This window comes from Phyllostomus hastatus, unplaced genomic scaffold (genome assembly GCF_019186645.2).
Source record: "Phyllostomus hastatus isolate PE091 unplaced genomic scaffold, TTU_PhHast_1.1 phas_contig_196, whole genome shotgun sequence".
NCBI lineage: Eukaryota > Metazoa > Chordata > Mammalia > Chiroptera > Phyllostomidae > Phyllostomus > Phyllostomus hastatus.
In genome coordinates, this window is record NW_025333709.1 from 39,064,355 (window position 1) to 39,089,147 (window position 24,793).

At 32.2% G+C, this 24,793-nt stretch overlaps 1 protein-coding gene across 2 annotated transcripts in view; it reads right to left on the reverse strand.

Annotated features, from left to right (window-relative positions):
* TECRL (trans-2,3-enoyl-CoA reductase like) overlaps window positions 1-24,793 on the reverse strand; it is an 88,130-nt gene that overhangs the window by 21,101 nt on the left and 42,236 nt on the right. Inside the window, exons 4-8 of one of the 2 annotated variants that reach the window (XM_045834372.1) lie at window positions 22,527-22,615; window positions 10,694-10,809; window positions 5,814-5,919; window positions 4,564-4,636; window positions 4,135-4,178 (exon numbers count right to left, since the gene is read on the reverse strand). In XM_045834372.1, coding sequence (XP_045690328.1) covers window positions 4,135-4,178; window positions 4,564-4,636; window positions 5,814-5,919; window positions 10,694-10,809; window positions 22,527-22,615 — 428 coding nt within the window. Of the gene's footprint in view, window positions 1-4,134; window positions 4,179-4,563; window positions 4,637-5,813; window positions 5,920-10,693; window positions 10,810-22,511; window positions 22,616-24,793 lie in introns of both variants that reach the window. The other variant, XM_045834370.1, reaches the window with a different exon arrangement.

Genomic DNA, 24,793 nt, shown 5'->3' on the forward strand with positions numbered 1-24,793 from the left:
ATGAAAATAATCTGCTTTAATTCTGTATATACCTGTTCCCATTATAGTTTTATATGTATTACTATTGGTATTATCATTAGTTATTGGCAAAGCTAATATCTTATTTTATCATTTGAGCAATGTGATAGTCTTTTTATTAATGTATTTAAAATATAGAATCAGTAAAGAAGTGTGGTGTGGTATGGGTGGAGGGGAGCAAGGGAGGAAAATTGGGAAAACTGTAATAGCATAAAATAAAATATTTAACAATAATAAAAACAAAATGTTGAATCTGCTGAACTGTTTCTAACTCTCATAATCTGGTTTGTTTTGAATTCAGTTATTTTTTATTTTCTGTATTTATAACAATTTTAATGATAATTATAACTTATTTTATTTATTTTACCTGAATCAAGTTTTCAATAATAATGAAAATAGTGGCTAAATATATGATTACATAAGGTTTCACCTATAAAATATGTCAACTTCTGATCTTTGGAAGTTGGTTTCTATTTCAAAGGGTAAGTTATATTCCCATAGACTGAAACTATTTAATAATATAGGGCAATATTATACTATCTTAGCATTCATAAGTCTTAAAACTTATGATAATTTATATAACTATGTTAATAAAATTACAAAGCTTTATTCTAATTCCTCACATCTACCAATTTATATACATTTATATATCTACCCATTTATATATAATTATATTAAAATAAAAAATAATATGCATTATGTTTCAGAAGAAATGTCTTCAAATGTTACCTAAGGTTTAACAGAAAATATACATACTAACCAATACATTATTTTCATTAAGACTTTATTTTTTATATTAGTTTAAAGCTTATAGTAAAATTAGGGGAAGGTACAGAGATTCCCAATGCACCCCCTGCTACCACACACACATAGCCTCTCATTATCAACATTGCCCACAAGAGTGACACATGTGTTCTAATTGATGTACCTACATGGACACACCACTGTCATCCAAAGTCCATAATATGCATTACGGTTCACACTTGGTGTTGCGATTCCAAGGGTTTGGATAGATGCATTACGAGTATCCACCATTATGGTTGTATAGTAATTTTAGTGCTCTAAAAATTCCCTTTGCTCTTTTCATCCCTAATCCCTACTAGTCCTCTCTCCTCTGGCAATCACTGGTCATTTTTCTGAGTTTTCCATAATGTGATTTACTTGGATTCATACAGTATGTAGCATTTTTCACAATGGCATGTTTTGCTTATTAATACATTTTAGGCTTTTCCAAGTCTTTTTAATTTTATTTTTAAATTACAGTGTATACTCAATATTTGTATTAGTTTCAGGTGTGCAGCACAGTGCTTAGACAATCATATACTTTTATCCCCTCAGTATTTCCAGTACCCACCTGTCACCATACATAGTTGTTACAAGATTATTGACTGTCTTCCCTATGCTGCACTTTTCATCCTCATCTTGTCAAGGCTCAATAGCTCATTATTCTTTAACACTAAATATTATCTAATTGTCTGACATACTACAACTTATTTATTCTTCTACCTACTGAGGACACCCTAGCTATTTCCAAGGTTTGGCAATTGCATGAATAAAGTTTCTATAAATATCTTTATGCAGGATTTTGTATAGACATGTTTTTTACTAATTTGACTAAATACCAAGGAACATGATTACTGAATCATATGGTAAGAATATGTTTAGTTTTGCAAAAAACTATACCACTTCTTCCATTTACTGGCTGTACCATCTTGGTTGCAATTGCACTAGCAATGAGTGAGAGTTCTTAATCCTCCACATTTTCTCTAGCATTTGGTGTCAATGCTCTGGATTTTGCCGTTCTAATAGATATATGGTGGTATCTCATTGTTTTAGTTTGCATAAATCTGATGGCAGAAAATGCAGAATATATTTTGATACATTCTTTTGTCCTATGTGTATCTGTGTGATAAAGTCTTGGCTCATTTTTTAATTCAGTTGTTTGTCATTTTATTGTTGAGTACTTTATATACTTTGTATAACAGTTCTTTATCAAATGTGTCTTCTGCAATTCATTTGTCCTGTTTATGCTTATTTTGTCCTTCTCTTGACCTTATCTTCTACACTACAACTATTAATTTTGTATAGTTGTTCAGATATATTTTATTGTATTTTTAATTAAAATTTATCTCTCTTGTACCCACCTCTGCTCCCCCTCCCCCCACAATCACCACACTGTTTTTCCTGTCCGTGAGTCCTTTTCTTGTTTACATCATCTTTCCACCCAGCCCCACCCCAAGAACTGTCAGCCTTTCTCTATTATGAGTCTGTCTCTCTTTTGCTTGTTAATGAAGTAGCTAATCAGTAATTTTTTTCATGGATTGTGTCTTTAATTTTGCATATAAAAAGCCACTGTCATACCTACATCTAGGTTTTCACCTATATTACCTTCTAAGACAGAGGTCCCCAACTGTTGAACGGGCGCGTACAGGTACCGGGTCAGCGTCCTATTAGGAACTGTGTGGCGAGATTAGCTCGCCTGAGCTCTGCCTCATGCCCCTTCCCCCTCAGCTCCCCCGACTCATCGGCGGTAAAACCATGAGAGAAAGGTTGGAGACCGTTGTTCTAAGAGCTTTATAGTTCTACATTTTACATTTAGATCTGAGATCTATTTTGTCACTTTTTGTGAAGGGTGGAAGGTCTGTGTCTAGATTCTTCTTTTAAATGTGCATGTAGGTTGTTCCAGCACCATTTATTATGACTTTCTGTGCTCCATTTTATTTACTTTGCTTTAAACAATATATTTTACTTCTGAAAATGAATAATTGTAGGATTTCAGTTAAAAATTCAAATAATGTATTTATATCATTGCATAAAGTGAAAACCAAATGTTATTTTATTAGTTTATTTGTTGCATGAAACTAATACTTTATTGTATAAACTTTGTCCTAGGGGATAATATTTCTGCTCTATAAAGTCTAAGTTTATAGAATCTATTTAATGTTTAAGGTATTTTATTTTTATTTTATTTCTTTCTACCTCATTACCACAATTCTGGGATTACCTGAATTTTATTTTTAATCTATAGAGCTTTCATGAACTATTGTATAACACAAGAATGTTCATATATGGTATAATAATATAGTATAAGAATCATACCACATGATTTTTTTAAAAAATTAAAAGTGATACTTTATGTATACTAACTCTATAGTTAATTATTGCTAAGACATATTTGTGATAATAATATATCCATAAATTATTTTTACATTGGCTTTGACATCTATTCTAACAACAATCATTTCTATGGGTATAGTAGCTGCTGATTCTAATTTAGATAATGAGTATATTTTAGGAGTAACTCAGTTTAGCTGAAAAAAACAATAATATAACCAATTACAATAAAATAATAAAATATATTATTATTTTATAATTATATAACTAATGCAATAAAATAAAAATATATGCATTAGTTATATATTGTTACTTTTTAAAATCTGCTTTATAAATACATTATATAAGAAACAGTGATTCCAACTTAATTTGGGTATAAAACGTAAATCCTTTGTATTTATTATTTGTATAGCTCCTTCAGCAAATTTGAGAGGAAACTAAAAGGGCAGTAATGAGAAAATAAATGTAACTTTCATTGATGTTTATCTGTTATAGTCAGAGGATCGGAAAAAAAAGTCAAAGCAAACAAATGTTAAATAAAATGATATAAAGAACTAAACTGAGAACAATTAAGTTAGATCCTTGTTTCATTCAAAAAAGCCCATGAAAACATAGTTTTAGATGAGATTCAAATAGCATCTATAATTAGTTAACAATTATGCCAAAGTGTTTTTTTGGATGTTCATATGTTAGATTTGTAAAACTTTTTGCTCTTAGAGTTTTATAAGTTGTATATTTGAAGACAATAGGAAGAATTACTGAGTATAATTTTTTCAAATTGCACTATATTTAAAAAAATTATTCATCCTTCATAGATGAGTAGAACATTTTGATTAAAAGACCTAATGACTTGATTATGGGAAGTTAATTTACTTCATTTAATACCATTATGCCAATAAAATAGATATTATCTACATAACAAGTACTTAAATATAATCCATTTTGCATTTTAATAATATCATAATTAGAGCATGACTAGCAAGTAATATAAATAATACATACCAGAAAATTGATAGCAGATACTGTGACTTGCCTATTTCCAAATGCTAGAAAGGAGAAAAAGATATGCAAACACTCATATTTTGAATTGCCATATTATACATCTAATTCAGGAAAGAATTTTTGTGAAATGTTAAATTAACATTATTTGAAGAGCAAAGGCAGAATAAAAATTGATGTAGTATAATTATTTTAGTCACACAAATGTATGATTATAGAAGCGTCCATATAAGAGATTCTTCCCCTCAAATTTAATACAGTGTCCTGATGTTATTTTGCTCATGATGAGAATGTTGAAATATACAAAAATAATAAAAGATGAAATTATCTAACAAGCTCACCATCTGTATTAACAGTTCCATTTATTTCTTCTAGCTTCACATGAGTATGTATACATGCAACTTAGTTTAGTAAAGAAGAAATTCTACATACATGGTGGTGTGTACCGTGGGTGATTAATGTAGTAGGCAATCCAAGAAGTGAAGCCCCAATAAAAGGCACAGCCCTGCAAATAACAAAATAAAAGTTAGGAGAATTTATATGTGTGTGTGTGTATATATATATATATATATATATATATATATAAATATATATATATATGCACCGCACTTCAATAATTTTATATGAAAATGTTATAAATTTTCTAAGTTAAATAATTGAATGTTTATTCACCAAGTAAATTAGCATTTTATCATTTTAAAAGTACTTATTTAATATCACTTAAGAAATTAAAAAAGAAAAGAAATGCATTTCTTGTTTAGTCCTTATTAATATAAATGGGTATTCATATACATGGTTATTATAACCATGTATTTTGCAAAGAATGGTTTATTCTATCCAACAATAAATATGAATAAAGTAATAAAATAGTAAATTATTTATAATAATTTCTTAACAGAAAATAACATAAGAATTAATTTTTTAACCATTAGCAGTAGTGCATATTCACCTATCAGCAAGGACAATAGGCTGATTTTAGAAGTCCTAAGCTGTAATACCTTCTGTCAAAAGATAAGTAACTCCAAATGATATCTGAGGTTTCAAAAAGTTCTCGAATTTAGTGTTTCTTTACAAGGACAGAAATGAAATGGTTACCTTGTTCAAATTTTTAGAAAGTAGATACTTGCAAAAAAGGAAGATTTTAGTAAATGCATAATTGATATTTAAATAAATTTTGAATTAGAAAATAAATTAAAATAAGTTTTAATTGAATATTTGAATTGTGGCATGATAACTAATATATATTTTCACCTCAATGTTTTTGAAAATTTTCTATTTTCATGATAGTTATGTACTGGTTAATAGCTATTTCATTTAACATTTATTTGAAGAGCAAAGACATCACAAACTTGGATTATCATCATTTTTATCACACAAATTTCTATTTACAGAATGGTTCATATGTGAGATTCTTCCTTCTCCAAAATCTGAATTCAGTGTAGTTTCCCCCAAAAAAGTTTTCTCTGTACTGTACTATACTGTACTATAACTAAAAGCTTCTCTGTACTAGTAGTTCAAGACAATTCCAGGATATGGCATTTCAGAACAGAATGTTTAAGATACACTGATAAACTGAATAGAAAAAGTCTTGAGGGAAATAAACATAAGAGTTAATTTACATATGATTTGATACACAAAATAGCTCAATAATAATTAAAATTACACAGCATATTAATCCCCACCTTTATCAAATTTTTCAAAGGTGTATGCCCTGCAGAAATTTTGTGGACAAATAAAGTTTCCAAAAGGTATCGGGTATAGTGTATACAATGACAGAAGCAGGCCAAGCTGGAAAGAAAATAAAACAGAAATATTAAATCCCTTCCAAAAATCTGGCTTGCCTTATGCATTTCTTTTTTAGTTCACTATGATATTCAATATTAGAAAATAATATTTCCAGTAACTAAAAGACAAGTTTTTAATACTCTTATTTTAGAAAAATTTTAAGTATTTTATAATAAAAGCAGTTACAACACTCTACTGATGACACTAGTAATATAATACCTGCCATATACTATATGCTCACACCTGCTCCAGTAATACATATGAATATAATAATTGCAAATGTGCTCATATCAGAATGAAGCAGATAATTTACTAGCTTAAAAAAATATCCAAAACTTACTGGAATGCCTGTGACATTTTATAATATTCAGAATAACTTTTTCATTGTCTGGTTGTCCTTTAGCAAGTACCATAAATTAGAAGTTCGAATCTCATTTTCTATGCAGCCAGTGCCACTTGTGTTTTGTTTAGCTTTAGTTTTATGTTTGGTTTTGACAATCTAACACATTGTATTATCTTGTTTGTGGCTTTGTGTGTTGGTTTTTCTTGCTGTTGTTCTGAGTATCACCACTTCTTATCATTTATATAATTACTATTTTAAAAGTAAATGCCAATATAATTTAGAGAAATATGTTGTACTTTTATACTTAAAAGTAGTTCTATTAACATAGGTATCTATTTTATGAATAAAATATAAAATTTCAAAACTTTGGCAATTATTGAAGAAAAACAATATGGGTGAAAGATTGCACACTTGAACTACTACAAGTTGAGCATAAAAATCAGGATGCCACCCTGGTGTATGAGTGGAGCAACATCCCATACACCAAAAGGTTGTAGGTTTGATCCCCAGTCAGGGTACACACCTGTTTCAGGTTTGAGTCCATGGGGGGACATACTGGAGAAAACTGATCTACATTTCTCTCTCCCATGTCTCTGTCTCTCTCTGTCTCTCTGTCTCGCTCTCCCCCTTTCTGTCTAAAATTGATGAGCATATCCTCAGTAAGTACTAACAAAAATCAGCATGCCAATCACTTTATGTAAAATGAAACATTGAGATTCTACTGGGGTATTATTATCACATATATGAATTAATTATTTCTGGTTTGATAATAATGACTTTTGGGGAAAAAAACACAAATAAGCACAAACATACCAGGCCTAGCCATCTGGAAATGTATTATTATTCATTAGTTTATGAATATATAATTGTGCACCTATGAGGGAAGAGACATTTTATATGTTTTGTGTGTATCTATGAACAATAGATGATTTCTGAATTATGGGAGAGAACAAGCAGTATGAATTTCTGGGAACAAAGTTTTCTCCAGGCTGTCCAACCCACGGCCCATGGGCCATAGGCAGCCTAGGATGGCTATGAATGTGGTCCAACACAAAATTGTAGTTACTCAAAACATTATGTGATTTTTATGGTTTTTGTTAGTGCTTGTGTATTTAATGTGTGGCCTATGACAACTTTTCTTCCAGTGTGACTCAGATATACCAAAATGTTGGGCACCCTTGGTACACAGTATGATAAACAGAAACAAAGGCCCTGACATAAGAGGTTGCCTTAAGCGTTCAAAAGACTGATGAGGAAATGGGTGTCTCTCCTAACTTGTTAGTTCTTTTGTGTAAGTATTTATATATAATAAATACTTAAATAATACAATTTTTCATTTTGTAAGAAAGTAAAAAATATTAAGTTAGGCCCAGCAATGTAGCAGAGCTCTAAATGAGAAATTTTGGTTCAAGCTATGATACATATAAATGAATTCACTTATTTACTTTATACTATACTATGAGAGCATAAAAATCAAAATAGCACATATTGTTCTGCCTTTATATTTAAATATATGCAATTTTGTGTATTATTAGTAACTCACTAAGTTTGATTTCATGTGAAATATTACCATTTTATTTAATTTTCATTGACTTCCCTTCAAACATCAACTCTCTCTGTCCTATGCCTAACTAACGGATCATCCTTAAACAAGCTTGGGTTCAACTCTCCTTATAGAACATCATATTTGAATATATATATATGTGTGTGTATATATATATATATATATTATTCTTTATTAAGTAAAATTCAAGATACTGGGGCTGTGAAAGAAGACACTGTCTCAACTTTATAGAGCTACAAGAGTGGCAGTGCATCAGTCAGGTTTCTGTTGAGGAAGACTATGAAGGCAATAATCATAGTTTGAAAAGTTGAAGATATAAGAGATTTTGCAAATAATGGACTTTGAATTGCAGGGGCATAGTGAAAGGATTCCAGGTGTTGGGGAGGACTTGGGGAAGGCAACTAATGGAGGACAGTAGAGTTTATTGAGATGGAATGTGAGAGATGAGAGATGACCTAAAAATGTAGGGTTAATGAAGTGGGTGACCTACACAAGGATAGTGCATGTACACATGTAAATATCATCTTGTCCTTAAGGCAGATAATCAAACTATGAGTGTTGTGTGCAGGAAATGTTTCTCTGGCTACTTTTCCATCATTAATGATGCAGTTAGAAGCTGTAAGAGGTGTGGTCTTAGCCACAGTGCAGCTAGTTCACACAATTCCTCTGGTGAGAGGGACCATGATAATTTTGAATATGTAGCCTCTATCTTAAAAAATAAAACAAAACACTGATTGGATGAAAAATAGCTATGGACTACTTTTCCCTGCAGATGAGGAGGCAGATCCTGCCTTAGCCCTAGTGTTTAAAGGCTTCTAGAATTTTGTTGTGGTTGAGTCACATACCAATCTGAACTGACCTGAAAAATACTTATAACTCTGTAATTTAATTCAAAGCACTTTTGGAGAATTAACATTGGAGTATGTGGTAAATGGATGTAACATTTGAAATTTGATCTTATTAACCATGAGAAGTGACATCCAACCTGAAATTAGGTTGTCTTAGAAGACTTGTGATTGTTTCATAGAGCTCTATTAGACATTTGCATTTCAGAAGTACTTTGTGTATATCTGGTCTGGAATGATTTCATATAAAATTAACATGTTTGTTATTTTGGAACCATGTTGCACAAATACATTTATCAGTGAGAAGTTAGAAGACATGCTGTGTTTGTGTTTAAGAATAGTAACCGCCTGTGAACCAATTCCTTTGAGAATGCCATGGGAAGAAAAGTGTTCTTTTTTCATGCTGTGCTGTAAATCTGGTACATGTTATATGTTTGGTCTAAAAACTGAATGCAGTTGTCTTCCCCTTATGAACTCTTTACCCATAATCTTTCTAAATGAATAAGGCATTTTTTTTGCACTTAAGAAAAAGAAAGACACGTTAATGTCTCAAAGGGCCTTCAACAACCTCTTCAATACTTACCAAACCGTCATGCCTGAGAGCCGTCTCCCTGTGCCTCCCTGTCACCACTGTGGGTCTGCCCTACCAGCATTCTTTGTGTCCCTATAGATAATTTCCAGAGGAAGAGTCCACTACCTTGCTACTTAAAATCTGACTCATCCCTCCAGAGAACAAAGGAAAAAGTTCAAATGCAACTTTCTTAGAAAAGCTACCTCAGAACTCCCATCAAGGTCACATTTTCCCCTTTCATACTCTAAAAGTGAACAATGTTAAATAAAGTGTATGTAATTTGTTAATCTACCTTACCATTAAAAACATTTTATTGCATAGTCCTTGTAAATCAAGTAATGTGTTAAGCAGTGAAAGTAGACAAAACATCAAAGCACAACCATTGTAAAATTTAACTCTATAGATAGAAAGAAAATTGGTTGTGAATATATAATTTTACAGTGAAATTGTATAAAAAACATTTTGGTAGTATATTTGTCATGGAAGGAATAACAAGTGCTACTCTGAGTAAGAAATATCGGGATTTTATGTGAAGTTTGAATAGAGATAAGGGAGAGGGAGGTAACAAGGATGGAGGAGGAGGAGGGAGAGTACGTGTAAAGCCTGTCTGAAAGGGAGCATGGGACATACAAGGGCAAGAGAGGAGGTCAGTGTGGCTTTAGTACAGACATTAACGGCAAGAAAAGTTTGATTTGGGATAACAAATTCAGCAGACAAATCATTCTCTGTCTTCTAATATCCTTAAGATATAAATTCTGCTTCTCACTTATTATGTTTTCATTTAATCAGGATCTTTTTTTTAATTGCTAATCCTATATACGTACATCTCAGTATGGTACCTTGAACAATTATTCTCTCTCTCTTTAATTTGGTGTGGAGACAGAAAGAGAAGGAGAGGGAGGGAGAAGGGAGACAGAGAGAGAAAGAGATTAACTGATTATTTCCACAATATGCTAACTACCAGTTATATATTCTGCTTATTCTGCTTTTATAACTGCCCTAGTCTTTTTTTTTCTTACTTCAAAGTACATTTTTATTTTGGATTTTTACTTACTAAAGGAAACTTGTAAAATTTTTATTTACCCATTTATTATTTAGGCAATTATTTCTTTCCTATGCAATATTGCCAATATTCTTAGAGAAATATGTATATTTTAAGCTCTATACAGGCCTCTCAGCTTTATAATTTTGAACTTTTTAAATATTTCTAAATTTTCAGATTTCTCTTGATAATTATAGTTGTTAATAAGTCCAGTTGCCTCTATTTTAAAGTATACTTAATAGTTCCTTGTTTATAAATTTGCAAGTTGGTGTGATATATTATTCGTGATTACCTAAAATTTATTTCCCTAAATTTGAATACACTTTAATTGATTACACAAATAACTTTATCAACATAATATCTCCATGTTATTTTAACCCCTTAATTTAAATGTACTTTATGTTTTACTTACTGTACCACCGGGTGGCGTGATCTTCTAGAACTCTCTTTCATGTCGTATATGTATGGGATCCTCAAATAAAAGAGGAAATATATAAACAGAGGTCCTGTGTATTCAGCCAAAAATACCTGAAAATGAGAAGGTGATTTAAAGTATATGTATTTTAGGTGTTATTAACTTTTACTTATTATACCTGAAAATAAAGCTTTAGATTGAATGATGAATTTGTATAGATGTTCTTAAGGTTTATTTATGAATAAGGTTTACCTATTATACCTGAAAATATAAAGATAATTTAAACATTAATTTTTATAGATGTTATTAAGGTTTATGTATGACCATAGGTATGTCTACAGACTTAGCCTATTCTATGAATTGGAGAAATGGACAGGTGAGCATGTTTTTAAAAAAGCATTAGACTAGGGGCTTATACAAATAACAGGATGTCTTCCTTGGAAATACTAACCACAAGATAGGTAGACAATTATAAATAATTTAAAATAAAAATAAAAGTTAAACTTAATATAATAATGTCTTCATAAATAGTACAGGGAACTTATATTTGAATAACCAAACTCTTATAAATGCATTTCTCCATGTCTCCCCAGCCACAGACATACCCCATCTTCTATGGAAACTGCCCCTGTCACTGAGTGGTATGGCCTACATCAGGGGTGTCAAACTTATTTTCACCGGGGCCACATCAGCCTTGAGGTTGCCATCAAAGGGCTGAATGTGATTTTAAGACTGTACAAATGTCACTACTCCTTAACAGTTAAGTGAGAGCTCGGTGCTGGCACGAAGTAGAAACAAGGTGCGGGGCAGATAAAACAAGGTGGAAGGTCGGATTCTGACTGTGGACCTTGTGTTTGCCACCTGTGACCTACATTGTCTGTCTTTCCTTGTCCTTTCAGGGCAGTGTAAAGTTAAACTCAATTGATTTGACTGTGATTTAAGTTGAAATAATTCAGTTCTCTCGTTTGAAAATTTTAGACTTTAATTTCAATGAGTCTGAGCGAGTAATTAAAAGAGTCACCCTTTCATTTCTGGAGCTCAGAAAGAACCATATATGTGGACAGAACTATCTCACCTCTAGAGAGACAATTAGAAGATTTGGAAATGTCACTGAAAAAACACCAGGTGACTGCACAGATTTAACTGATAGGTTTCTGATAGTTTTTGAATCCGATAACTGTCCATTATTTGGCTTTGTTATGATGCCAAAGTCAGGTTAAAGTTATTCTCTGGGATTTCCAGATGAGAAGTAGCCATTTACCTCTGCAAATTCGAGGAGAAGAGAATGGATATACACATGACAATGATAAATCTGACTGCCATTGCTACCTTGCACCTGTTAATCTCAAAAATGCAAATTTTTATTCATGTACCTATGCACACACATACACATAGCTATTTATATGTTAATTTTTTTAGTTATAATTCTGCCTTTTAACCTATTTACCATCTCATGAGCAAAAGGTACCTGAGGGTCAAAGCAATACAATATCTGATAAATTCAGTATAAAAGTAACTTTTTACTGAAAGGCAGTATTCATTTATTGTGTACAACATGCCTGATTATTCAGATATAAAGAAAAATCTTTACCACTTTTAAATGTCTACTAATAGAATCTAGTCAATACTTTAATGAGGAAAGTGATTGTATATTACAACAAAAAGTTTAAAATATTTATTTCAACTCCACCTACTCTACTCAAGGCAAATTTGAGTAAATTCTCTATTACTATGTCAGGTATGAGAAATGTTTCAAATAACAGTTAACCTGAAACAAATGTGAAGTTTATTTAAATCAGATAAAATTAAATCACAATCTTATTTCCATCATCTCCAAAAAATTGAGGCTGCTAGCTTATTATAATATGTTCTAAGAGGCCCGATATTTTATCAAAAATATGGTGCATGCTGAAACATGGGTGTTAAAACAGTACTCAATAATGTAAAATAAATTCTAACCTCATTAAAGCACTTGAAATTGTAAAGGTCCAGATATCCAAATATTAATGACAGCCTTCTGAAAATAAGAGTTGCTCTTTGGTAACAAAGAAAGAGAAAAACCCAAGCCAAAACCAAAATAACAAGCAAATATGCCATCTATAACCCTAAGCAAGTCAAATAAATTCACAAGGACTAGGAACCCCTTTATAGTCCAAAAATTTAGTAGAGTTTCTGTACTTAAAATAAGCAGATGCATTTCCTTTTTACTTTGAAGATCTATGCTATTTGTAAATTACAATTGATTTCCAATACCAAATCACTTTCATGTTTCCTTTGTATCAAAAGTTCTCTGTAGTAAACTGTCTTCCTTTAAACACCTAAAAATACTTTACTTCTATAACTAATTGGTACTTCTGCGGAATACTAAAGTTAATCTATGTCTAAACCAAATAAATAAAGTAGGCAATAGCTGTCTTAGAAAATTAAAAAAAAAAAACAAAAAATAAAAAACATGCAGCCCTCATGGTGTGGTTCAGCTGGTTGGGTGTCATCTCACAAACCAAAAGGTTGCAGATTTGATTCCCCATCAGGGAAAATTACCATGTTGTGGGTTTATTCCCTGCTCAGGGTGGGTATGAGAGGGAACAGATCAATGTTTCTCTCTCAAATTGATATTTCTCTCCTTTTGTTTCTCCCTCCTCTCCCCCTCTCTAAAAATAAAATAAAATAAAACATGCAACTACAATTGTGAATGAATAGAAACCTTGTATTTAGACTGTGCTAAAAATATTTCATTCTGTCTTGAAAAAACCAAAAAATCTTTAATTATTAATGTGCTGCTGACTTTACTTATTTCCTAAAATTGCAATTGATAGTGGAGAACATAATGAAATGCACATTTCACAGTTGAAATTTACCTACAAAAATAAACTGGTACTAACTCTAATCTTCTAAAGGAAGGAGAGCTTCTAAGTAAAATTATGAGAGCATTTTTCATATCACTTTGTTCTCAATGAGTACTACCCCCAAAGCTACTGTGAGAGTAGAAGAAGAAGGTGATTTTTTGTTTGAATTAACTATTATATAGATAAGATAAAATGGAGAATTTTATTCCAAGTTATTCAAACCAAATCATAGTAATGAGATCAATGAGAAAAAAATAGCAAAATATTTTTGTTAGGCTTCAAGGGGTTACTATGTCATTGAAAACTTAGAAAGTTAAAACTTTTCAAGCAGAGCTTTAGAGTAGTGATTGATTTGGAATATGAAGCTCAATAAGAGCCTGATAAGAACACAAAATCAGCCCTGGCTGCTGTAGCTCAGTGGATTGAGTGCCAACCTGTGAACCAAAGAATAGCAGGTTTAATTCCAAGTCAAGGCACCTGCCTGGGTTGCAGGCCAGGTCCCCAGTAAGGGGCACACAAGAGGCAACAACACATTGATGTTTTACTACCTCTCTTCCTCCTTCCTTTCCCTTCTCTCTAAAAATAAATAATTAAATCTTTAAAAAGAAAGAACACAGAATCTTTTTGAGATGCCTGACAATGCAAGAAATAAACAATGTTTCTTGTTCCCTTTAGAAGGTAGAGGTGGCCTTACATCATCTGCAGAATTTGGGTTAGGGTATAAAAGAGTTACACACTAGAAGTGAATATTATGCAAAAATAAATATATCCTTATAGGTACTGAATCTCAACTTGAATTATTTCAACATGATGATAAATTATCTTTGAAAAAAGAAAACATTATTCTAAGAATCATGTTATCATTAAGATTTTCACAATTTTTTCTGTAGTAGATCTGAAATATGCAGAAATACAAGGAGAGTAGATATCATGACCAAAACCAAAAGAAACAACAGACATTCAAAATAGATAAATTGAAGATTTACCTAACAGGATTGTCAGACACAGACTTTAAAAACCTATCTTTTATATTGTCAAGAAATAAAATGTAAGGTTGAGAATTTCAGCAGATATTAGAAAACTCTGAAACAAACATTTGGATGTTTAATATGAACCCCAGAAGGCAATACAAATGAAGAATCAAAAGGTAAAGAGTATATTTTAACTATTTTATTCAGATTATATATATATATATATATATATATATATATATATATATATATATAATCAGACTATATATTATCTGAAAAAATATACATACATATGTATGGGTATACATAGATAAACACACACACACACACACAACCATAGATTCAAGTAGACTCAGGATTATACCATAAACCCGAATTAGTATAGACAGAAACAGAAACATAACTGTATGTACCACAGTCAAACTGTTGATAGTCAAGCAAAAGAAGATTATAAAGTAAGTCAGTCACATTAATTTTGAAGGCATAGAGTATACTTTTCAAAGGAAACAGTAGGAGTCAAAATTAAAATAATAAACTTCTGCAAAAGCAAAAATAACTGCCAATGTGAGATTATTTTTCTGCAAAAATGTTTTCCAAGAATAAAAGGTAAATAAATATATTTTACCTTGAATAAGAATTGAGAGAATTAGTTAATGGCAGAACTACCAAAACAAACAAACAAACACACACACACTAAATAAAGTGTTATTCAGGAAGATGAATGATTTTACTAAATGTAAACTCACCATTACAATGAAAAACTAAATTGCCATCAAAGGATGAATCTAAATAAATGTTGGCCATGTAATATTGCTTAAGTAATATAGACAGTTAAAAATTACAACAAATAAGCCAGCAGGAGCTCAGATATGTTAAAAGTCATTGAACTATAAATGAAGTATCTTCACATTAGTAAATTTAATTTAAGCAAATTATATTAGTATTTCGTATTCTAAGATGAACTTTGTAATGTTTTAGATAACCATTAAAGTTCCCAAAAAAGAAGACATAACTAACAAAACAATAGGAAAGCTAATAGAAATGAAAGTATTCTAGTTAATCCAAAACAGGACAAAAGAAAAAAGAAACAATTATAAAACACAAGAGGTAAATTGAAACAATGTATTAACTGTGGCAATAAAATAGTAGGTAATACTTTACAATAAAAATAAATTACAATTAAATGTAAAATGTAAAACTATTGGAAGGAAACAAAGGAGCAAGACTCAGATGTTGCTAGGCAACATCTTATATATGACTAAGAAGGCAAGATTCTTAAGAGAAAACATTAATAAATTAGACTGCATTAAAGCTGAAAACATGTTACCCAACAACAAAAATAAAATTTTGTTGAGATGAAAAGAAAAGTTAAGAACTAAAGGAAATATTTATAAACTATATATCAGATAAAGGATTTGTATCTAGAATACAAAAGGTACACTTAAAACTCAACTCTCCCAGATAAATAAAATTATGTTCACTCAAATATTTACATGCCAAGAGTTAATAGCTCTATTTGTAATCACAAAAATACCATAAACAACCCAAATGTCTGACAATGTGTGAATGGTTAAACAAACTCTGCTACATCCAATAAAACTTCAATGCTAGTCAGTGAAAAAAAGCTGAGTGTTGATACTTAAAACAACCAGGATGGATCCCAAAAGTATTACACCTATAGAAAAATAAACATCAACCTCAAAAACTGTTTGATTCTGTTTGCTTAGCTTTTATCACATAACAAAAATAAAGAGAGATGGAGATTGGCAATTACCCCAGGGATGACATTTTTTTTGGGGGCGGGGGTTGCAGAGAGAGTAGAACAACTCTGTACCTGATTTTGGTAGTAGACATGTTAATCTATGAAACAGATAAATTGCCAAAGTTATATGTACACACATGAATGAATGCACAATGATGAAAACTCTAAGATCTTCAGTGTAGCTTAATCTAGTTATTAGAATTTATATGGTGAAAATTATTATATTATTATATTAATCTCTTCTCCTAAGCCTTTCAGTAACTTCTATTTCTTCTTTTTTAAACAAATTTTCCAAGCAAACTGACAGGAAAAAGAAAGCCAGGGTAACAATATTCATATCAGACAAAATAGACTTCCAAAAAAGGGCCATAAAGAGAGACCCAGAAGGTCACTCCATAATACTCAACAGAAGAATCCAGCAAGACATAAACATTATAAATATATATGCACCCAACATAGGAGCACCCAAATACACAAAGAAAATCTTAGAGGACTTTGAGAAAGATATTGACAGCAACACAATTATAGTGGGGGATTTTAACACCCCACTGTCAAAAATGGACAGATATTCCAAACAAAATGTCAACAAAGATATGGCATTGAACAATCCCCTAGAAGAAATGGACTTAACTGATATATATAAAGCCCTCCATCCCAAAGAAGGTAAATACACATTCTTTTCAAACGCACATGGAAAATTTTCAAAGACAGACCTCATGATAGGACACAAAACAAGCCTCAAGAATTTCAAGAAAATTGAAATTATACCAAGCATTTTCTCAGACCACAAGGGACTGAAGCTAGAAACCAACCCCAAGGGGAGAAGCCTAAAACACTCAAATTCATGGAGATTAAATAGCATGCTATTAAACAATGAATGGATCAAGAATGAAATTAGGGAAGAAATCAAAAAGTTTCTGGAAACAAATGAAAATGAACTCACAATACCCCAAAACTTTGGGAACACAGCAAAAGCAGTTCTGAGAGGGAAGTGCATAGCGATACAGGCCTACCTAAAAAAGATAGACACATTTCAAACAGACAACCTAACTCTAAGTCTACAAGAACTCGAGAAATAACAACAAAGACAGCCCAGAGCAAGTAGAAGGAAATAGCCAAGATCAGAGCAGAATTAAATGACATAGAGACTAAAAGCACAATTCTAAGAATCAATGAATCCAGGAGCTGGTTCTTTGAAAAGATAAACAAAATTAACAAGCCTTTTAGCAGACTCATCAAGAAAAAAAGAGAGAAGACCCAAATAAACACAATCAGAAATGAAAGAGGAGAGATTACAACAGATACCACAGAAATACAAAGGATTGTAAGAAATTACTACCAAGAAGTCTATGCCAAGAAATTTGAAAACCTAGGTGGAATGGACAAATTTCTAGAAAAATATAATCTTCCAAAACTCAATGAAAAAGAAGCAGAAAGCCTGAACAGACCAATAACAACAAAAGAAATTGAAGCAGTAATCAAAAAACTCCCAACACACAAAAACCCGGGACCAGATGGTTTCACAGGAGAATTCTACAAAGCATTTAAGGAAGAGCTAACCCCTATCCTTCAGACTATTCCAAAAATTCCAAAAAGATGGGAGACTCCCAAACTCTTTTTATGAGGCCAACATTATCCTAATTCCAAAACCAAATACAGACACAGCAAAGAAAGAAAACTTCAGGCCAATATCGCTGATGAACATTGATGCTAAAATCCTCAACAAAATACTGGCAAACTGCATCCAACAATACATTAAAAAGATCACACACCATGACCAGCTTGGCTTCATCCCAGGGACGCAAGGATGATACAATATTTGCAAATCAGTAAATGTAATATATCATATAAACAAAAGCAAAGACAAAAACCACATGATCACATCAATAGATGCAGAAAAAGCATTTGATAAGGTACAGCATCCATTTATGATAAAAACACTCAGCAAAGTGGGAATAGAGGGAGCATTCCTCAACATAATAAAGGCCATATAGGAGAGACCTACAGCCAACATTATACTCAATGGGCAAAAACTAAAATCTTTTCCACTAAGATCAGGAACAAAACAAGGCTGTCCACTTTCACCACTTCTATTCAATATAATACTGGAAGTTTTAGCCACAGCGATCAGACAAGAAAAAGAAATAAAAGGCATCCAAATCAGAAAGGAGGAAACAAAACTGTCACTGTTTGCAGATGCCATGATAGTATACATAGAAAATCCTATAGACTCTGCCCAAAAACTGCTTGATCTAATAAATGAATTCGGCAAAACAGCAGGATACAAAGTCAATATCCAGAAATCAAAGGCAGTTCTGTACACTAACAATGAAACAGCAGAAGCAGAAATCAAGAAAAAAATCCCATTTGATATAGCAAAAAGAAAAATAAAATACCTAGGAATAAACCTAACCAAAGAGGTAAAAGACCTGTATTCAGAAAACTACATAACATTGAAGAAAGAAATCAAGGAAGACACAAACAAATGGAAACATATACCGTGTTCATGGACTGGAAGAATTAACATCATCAAAAGGTCCATACTACCCAAAGCAATTTACAGATTCAATGCAATACCTATTAAAGTACCAATGGCATATTTCACAGATATAGAACAAACACTTCAAAAATTTATATGGAACCATAAATGACCCTGAATAACTGCTGCAATTTTAAGAAAGAGAAAAGTAGGAGGGATCACAATACCTGATACTAAACTATATTACAAGGCCACTATAATGAGAACAGCCTGGTACTGGCATAAAGACAGGCACATGTACCAGTGGAGCAGAAAAGAGAACCCAGAAATTACCCAAGGCTCTATGGTCAATCAACATTTGACAAAAGGGGCAGCAACATAAAATGGAGTAAAAATAGCCTCTTCAACAAATGGTGTTGGGAGAACTGGACAGCCATGTGCAAAAAAAATGAAGCTCGAGTATCAACTTACGCCTTATACAAAAATAAATTCAGGGTGAATAAAAGACTTAAATATAAACCATGACACCATTAAAATCATAGAGGAGAAAATAGGCAGGAAAATCTCAGATATTTCATGCAGAAACATTTTTACTGACTTGTCCCCTAGAGCAAGGGACATAAAGGAAAGAATAAATAAATGGGACCTCATCATAATAAAAAGCTTCTGCACAGTGAAACAGTATTAAAATAAAAAAGAGAACCAGCTGTATGGGAAAAAATATTTGCCAATGATACCTCAGACAAGGGTTTAATCTCCAAAATATATAAAGAACTTACACGACTCCACTCTAAGAAGACAAGCAACCCAATTAAAAAAATGGGCAAAGGCCTTGAACAGACACTTCTCTGAAGAGGACATACAGAGAATCCAGAGACACATGAAAAGATGTTCAATATCGCTAGCTATCAGGGAGATGCAAATTAAAACTCATCACTAAAATGGTGAGATACCACTTCACACCGGTCAGAATGGCCATCATAAAGCAACAAACAACAAGTGTTGGAGAGGTTGTGGAGAAAAGGGGACCCTACTGCACTGTTGGTGGGACTGCAGACTGGTACAACCACTATGGAAAACAGTATGGAACCTTCTCAGAAAACTAAAAATGGATCTGTCTTTTGACCCTGCAATTCCCCTGCTGGGACTATATCCTAAGAACTCTGAAACACTAATCCAAAAGAACCTATGCACCCCAATGTTCACAGCAGCACAATTTACAACAGCCAAGTGTTGGAAGCAACTTAGGTGCCCATCAGTAAATGAATGGATCAAAAAACTGTGGTACATTTACACAATGGAATTTTATGCAGCAGAAAGAAAGAAGGAGCTCCTACCCTTTGCAACAGCATGGATGGAGCTGGAAAGCATTATGCTAAGTGAAATAAGCCAGGCAGTGAAAGACAAATACCATATGATCTCACCTTTAACAGGAACCTAAACAACAAAACAAACAAACAAGCAAAATATAGTCAAAGACACTGAAATAGAGGACAGGCTGACAGTGACCAGAGGGGAGAGGGGAGAGAATTTCAGGGGAGAATGGGAAGAGTTTACAGAAACAAATATAAAGGGCACATAGACAAAAACTAGGGGGCATGGAAATGGGAGGGAGGTGGGGAGGGATGGATGGGTGGGCTGGAATGGGAATAAAGGACAGAAAACTGTACTTGACCAATGACTGAAATAAAATTTTTTAAAAGGAAAGAACAGTCTATTTTCTCAATATATCTGTGACAAAACACTCTTACTTGAAGAAAAATATTGTTAAATGTTAAGTTTGACTTTGCTAAAGAGATTAACTTTAAAAATACATTATGATATTGCTTTTATTCTGGGAGTGCATGATGATAATTTACAAAAATATAAGAACTTTATGTGTGGTAAAATATTGTTTTTATTAATTTACAATTTAGTTTATGTAAAGTAGGTGTGATTGTGATGTAATGTGTATATTGTAGCATTTAATAAGACTGACTCATTTGCGGCAAAAGGGTGTGTGAACCATAGGGTTGATTTTAAAATATCCAGCCTATTTCCAGAGTTCTCTTTGTTACCTAAATGACTTTTCTCTTAAATAAGCTATAATTTTCTAGTACAATTATCATATAATTCCACTTTAGCACTTTTTGTCCTCAGTGTTTATCCAAATGACGGAACAGGAACTTCCAATGGACTCACAGTTAATGCTGCTTATTCTGACACAGTTTCTGTAGACAGAATTCCTTTCCCCTTATACATGCAGACAGAGACTGATAGTTTAACTTTCGAAGACCAAAATCTGCTGGCCTAAAATCTCTTTCAGCGAGGTCTGTAGATATCGTATGTACTGAACCCTTTACTTATACAATGCCTGCATCAACAGGTTGCTTTGTAAACATTGTAATACATCTCACAAGGACTCAGAATATTTTAAACTCAGTTTTTAGTGCAACAAATTAGTATGCAAAGTTCAACAAACTTTGGAAACTAAAGCAACTATTTAACCAAAAAGCTTATAAGATCTAGCTATCTATCTGTCATCTATCTACCATCTACCTATCTATCATCTATTTATCATCTATCTATCATCTATATATAAATCTATCATCTAGCTATCATATATGAAGATTGTATATGTTAAAGAAGAAATTTTAAAAAATATAAAGAATGTGACACTTTTAATGGATAAAAACTTGAAATTCTCCTTTTGAGAAATAATAATGCATAAAATATCTTGTGTTTGTAAGAATATTAAAAATGGGTAGCTTAACTATAAAGGAAAAACTCAAAGCATAATAGATAATAATGTTGATTGCTAATGCTGGCAAAAGGGAAAGACATTTGAATAGAAATTATTTAAAAGGTAATCACATCATCATTATCTCATAAAATTCAATCAGAAAAAAATCTTTAAAAGTCTAAATGATATAAATAAGTTTTATTTAAAAATAGAATGATTGCATTATTCTTTGTGTATCAGAGTCAAATTATTTATTAGATTAAAAATTTCATTTTCTCTGTAGCTAAATATCACATAATATTTCTTCTTACTACTGAATGTATTCTATCACTCATGAAGAGTTCAATACTTGTGAACTGGTGTCAAATATTTTCTGTTTCTTAGTCCTCCATTTTTTTTTTTACTTTTTAAAAAATATTTTATTGTTGTTCAAGTACAGTTGTCTGCATTTACCCACAGCTACCCCACCCTAGACATCCCCACCTCCCTCTCCTGATGCTACCCGCCTTGGTTTTGTCAATGTGTCCTTTGTAGTTGTTCCTGAGAACCCTTTCCCTATTTTAATGACATTGGATTCAGTCACTATCACCTTTAAGCTCTTTCTCCAAGGAAAGACAAAAGAGCACCCTCCTCCCAACAGAAAGAAATCTTAGTCTCAAAATGCCCTCCACTTGCTTAGAACATTTTTATTTAAAATTTTATCTTCTTTCTTTCCAATGTCAAAAGGATCTTCATTATCATCAGACTCCTAAAATGAAAGCTGAAGAAATGTCATTGACAAAGTGTAGGGAGAGAAGAAATGAGGCCATCAAACATTGAATAGACTGACTTATAAAACAAAACTTAACTTCCCTTTCTCAACTGTACCTTCTCTTGTTGCTCCAGTTCTGAAATGGAAGTTTAGCTACTGATCACAGTAAAAATGGACAATTTAAAATGCCATTCAAGACAATATGTTTTGCTATGCACTATTTGACAGAAATATTTCACATCAGTATTACACATCAAACTATTGCATTTCAAATTAATACTTACTGTGGTCCAACTGACCTGCTGACCTAGGTCTGTAAAGTAGAGTGTGACAATGGAGGAAGCTGCAACACTTTGAATGGTTATGTAGTCCTTCAAAAAAGGCCCACCTTAAATAATAAGGAAGTACTATTTTAATATAATTTCAAATCATAATGAAAATTTTAATTAGAAACCAATAAAAGCTAAGATGAAATTAACATAGAAATTATGATGTATAATAAAATTTTTGATATAAAGTTAAATGTGTTTATACCCATTTTATAAAATATATCTAGTAAATATTCAAATGCCAGTGTTTACCCAATGCTATCTAAACAGATTACCAATAGCTACAATCCTGTTATGTTCTCAGAAAATGTAATATTAGATAACATCATAATCAAATATGACACAAGGTATTTTTAAAAGTATAATTTCAGACGTCAGTAGATACATCAGTACATCTCAACTGTTCCCTAAATAATTATACTAACAGGATACATTAGGTGGCATAAAATGACTTCAATGCTTATTGCTAAGCACCAGGGGAGAGGCAAGGTTTACCTTATAAAAAAAAAAAAGCAAAAGAAAAGCCCTGTGGGTACTGTGTGGAAAATTGGAAGAAAGGAAGCAAAGAGATTATTTAGGAGTACTTTATAATTTATCAAGAGATGGTACATATTTGGATTAAGGTGGCGGTGGAGGAAATGAAAAAACAATTGTTAGATACACATATATTTTGAACATACAGTAGGTTCAACTTAAGAGGACAGAATTCAGTGATAAAAATTGGTCTTAGATTTTTGGGCTCAGCAGTTAGGTTTTTTGCAACCTCATTAACTGGCATGAAGAAGACTGAGAAAAGAGCAGGACTTGTTGAAATATAAGATTTCAGTTAGGATATGTGAAGTATGTGATAAATATCAGACATTTAAGTGGGAGCTGTGATGTAGGAAGTTGGATAGAAATGTCTAGGAATATAATCTTAAAATTTAAATGCACAGGGCTTGATGAGATTATTTATTTTGTATGCACTTTAAAATGAAGACAATGAAAACAGAGACAGAGCTTTTTCGCACTCCAGAATTTTGAAGTAGTGAGAGAAGAATATAGCAAAGACTATGTAGGAACAAAGAATCCAGCCACTCTGTGTACTTAAGCTAATAAATAAGTATTATTTTAAACTGCTAAGCTTGTGGTAATTGGTTGAATGAAAATAGGAGGCTAATGCAACATGGATTGAGGTAAGGACTGATATTCAAACAGTCATTGATGTCATTGTGACAATCATGTATAACAACATGAAATGCTAATAAGGACAAACATTCTGATGGCTTTGTACAACTTGAAAGTGTGTTAAAAACATATTTCCAACATGCACCCATTGACACCTTTGGGGAGGGGATTAGTTATTACTCTTTTATCACCCTTGTTAACTTCAAGGAACAGACCACTGGCTTTATACTTTAAAATGTAGTCTCGTCAATATAATATTTATATAAAACAACCTGACAGAAAACAGATATAACATTAATTATACCACTCTTAGGCTTATACTATCATTTATACCACTCTTAGTTATCAGGAACCCCCTGTCTTTGGCTCCATGACTATATCTTTCTAAAGGGAGAGGATTGTGTAGGGCCAGGGGAACATGTCTAAAATGAGTTTATGCCATTATTCCCTATGTCATACCTCAGCCATTTAAGGCTTGAGTTTTCTACATAAATTAACTCAAGCCATATACCTTCCTTGGGGATTTCCTCTCAAGAATGGACCAGATACTAAGGGGTATATCTTGGGATTGGTCATGGCTGTTATATAATGGGCATGGATAGAGGGAGGAGTAATAGTAGGAAAAGGACCAACTCAACCCATGCTTCACTTTTATATTGTAGAAAATCAGTAATTCTAAGAATCAGAAATTCAACCCTCTACTTTCAGAACATCATTAAGTCCTGATAATCAATCAGATTGGAAGAAAGAACACATTTTAGTTGCCAGTTTGTATGAGAGACTTATTGCAATCATAAGAACAAAGCTTTAACAAGGCTTTAATTCTTCACAATTCCCACATCCACACCACTTAAAATATGAATTTCAGTTTCTTCTAACATGAATTGGTGTTTATTTCCTCACCTCTTCAATATGGGTTAGCCTAGAGACTTGCTTTAGTGAACAGAATGAGGGGCAAGGGATCAGCTTCCAGTTTCAAACCTGGGCCACAGGAATTCTTGAATGCTTATACTCATTTGTTTATATCCTTAATTCCACCATGAGAACAAGCTTATAATACTCTTCTGAAG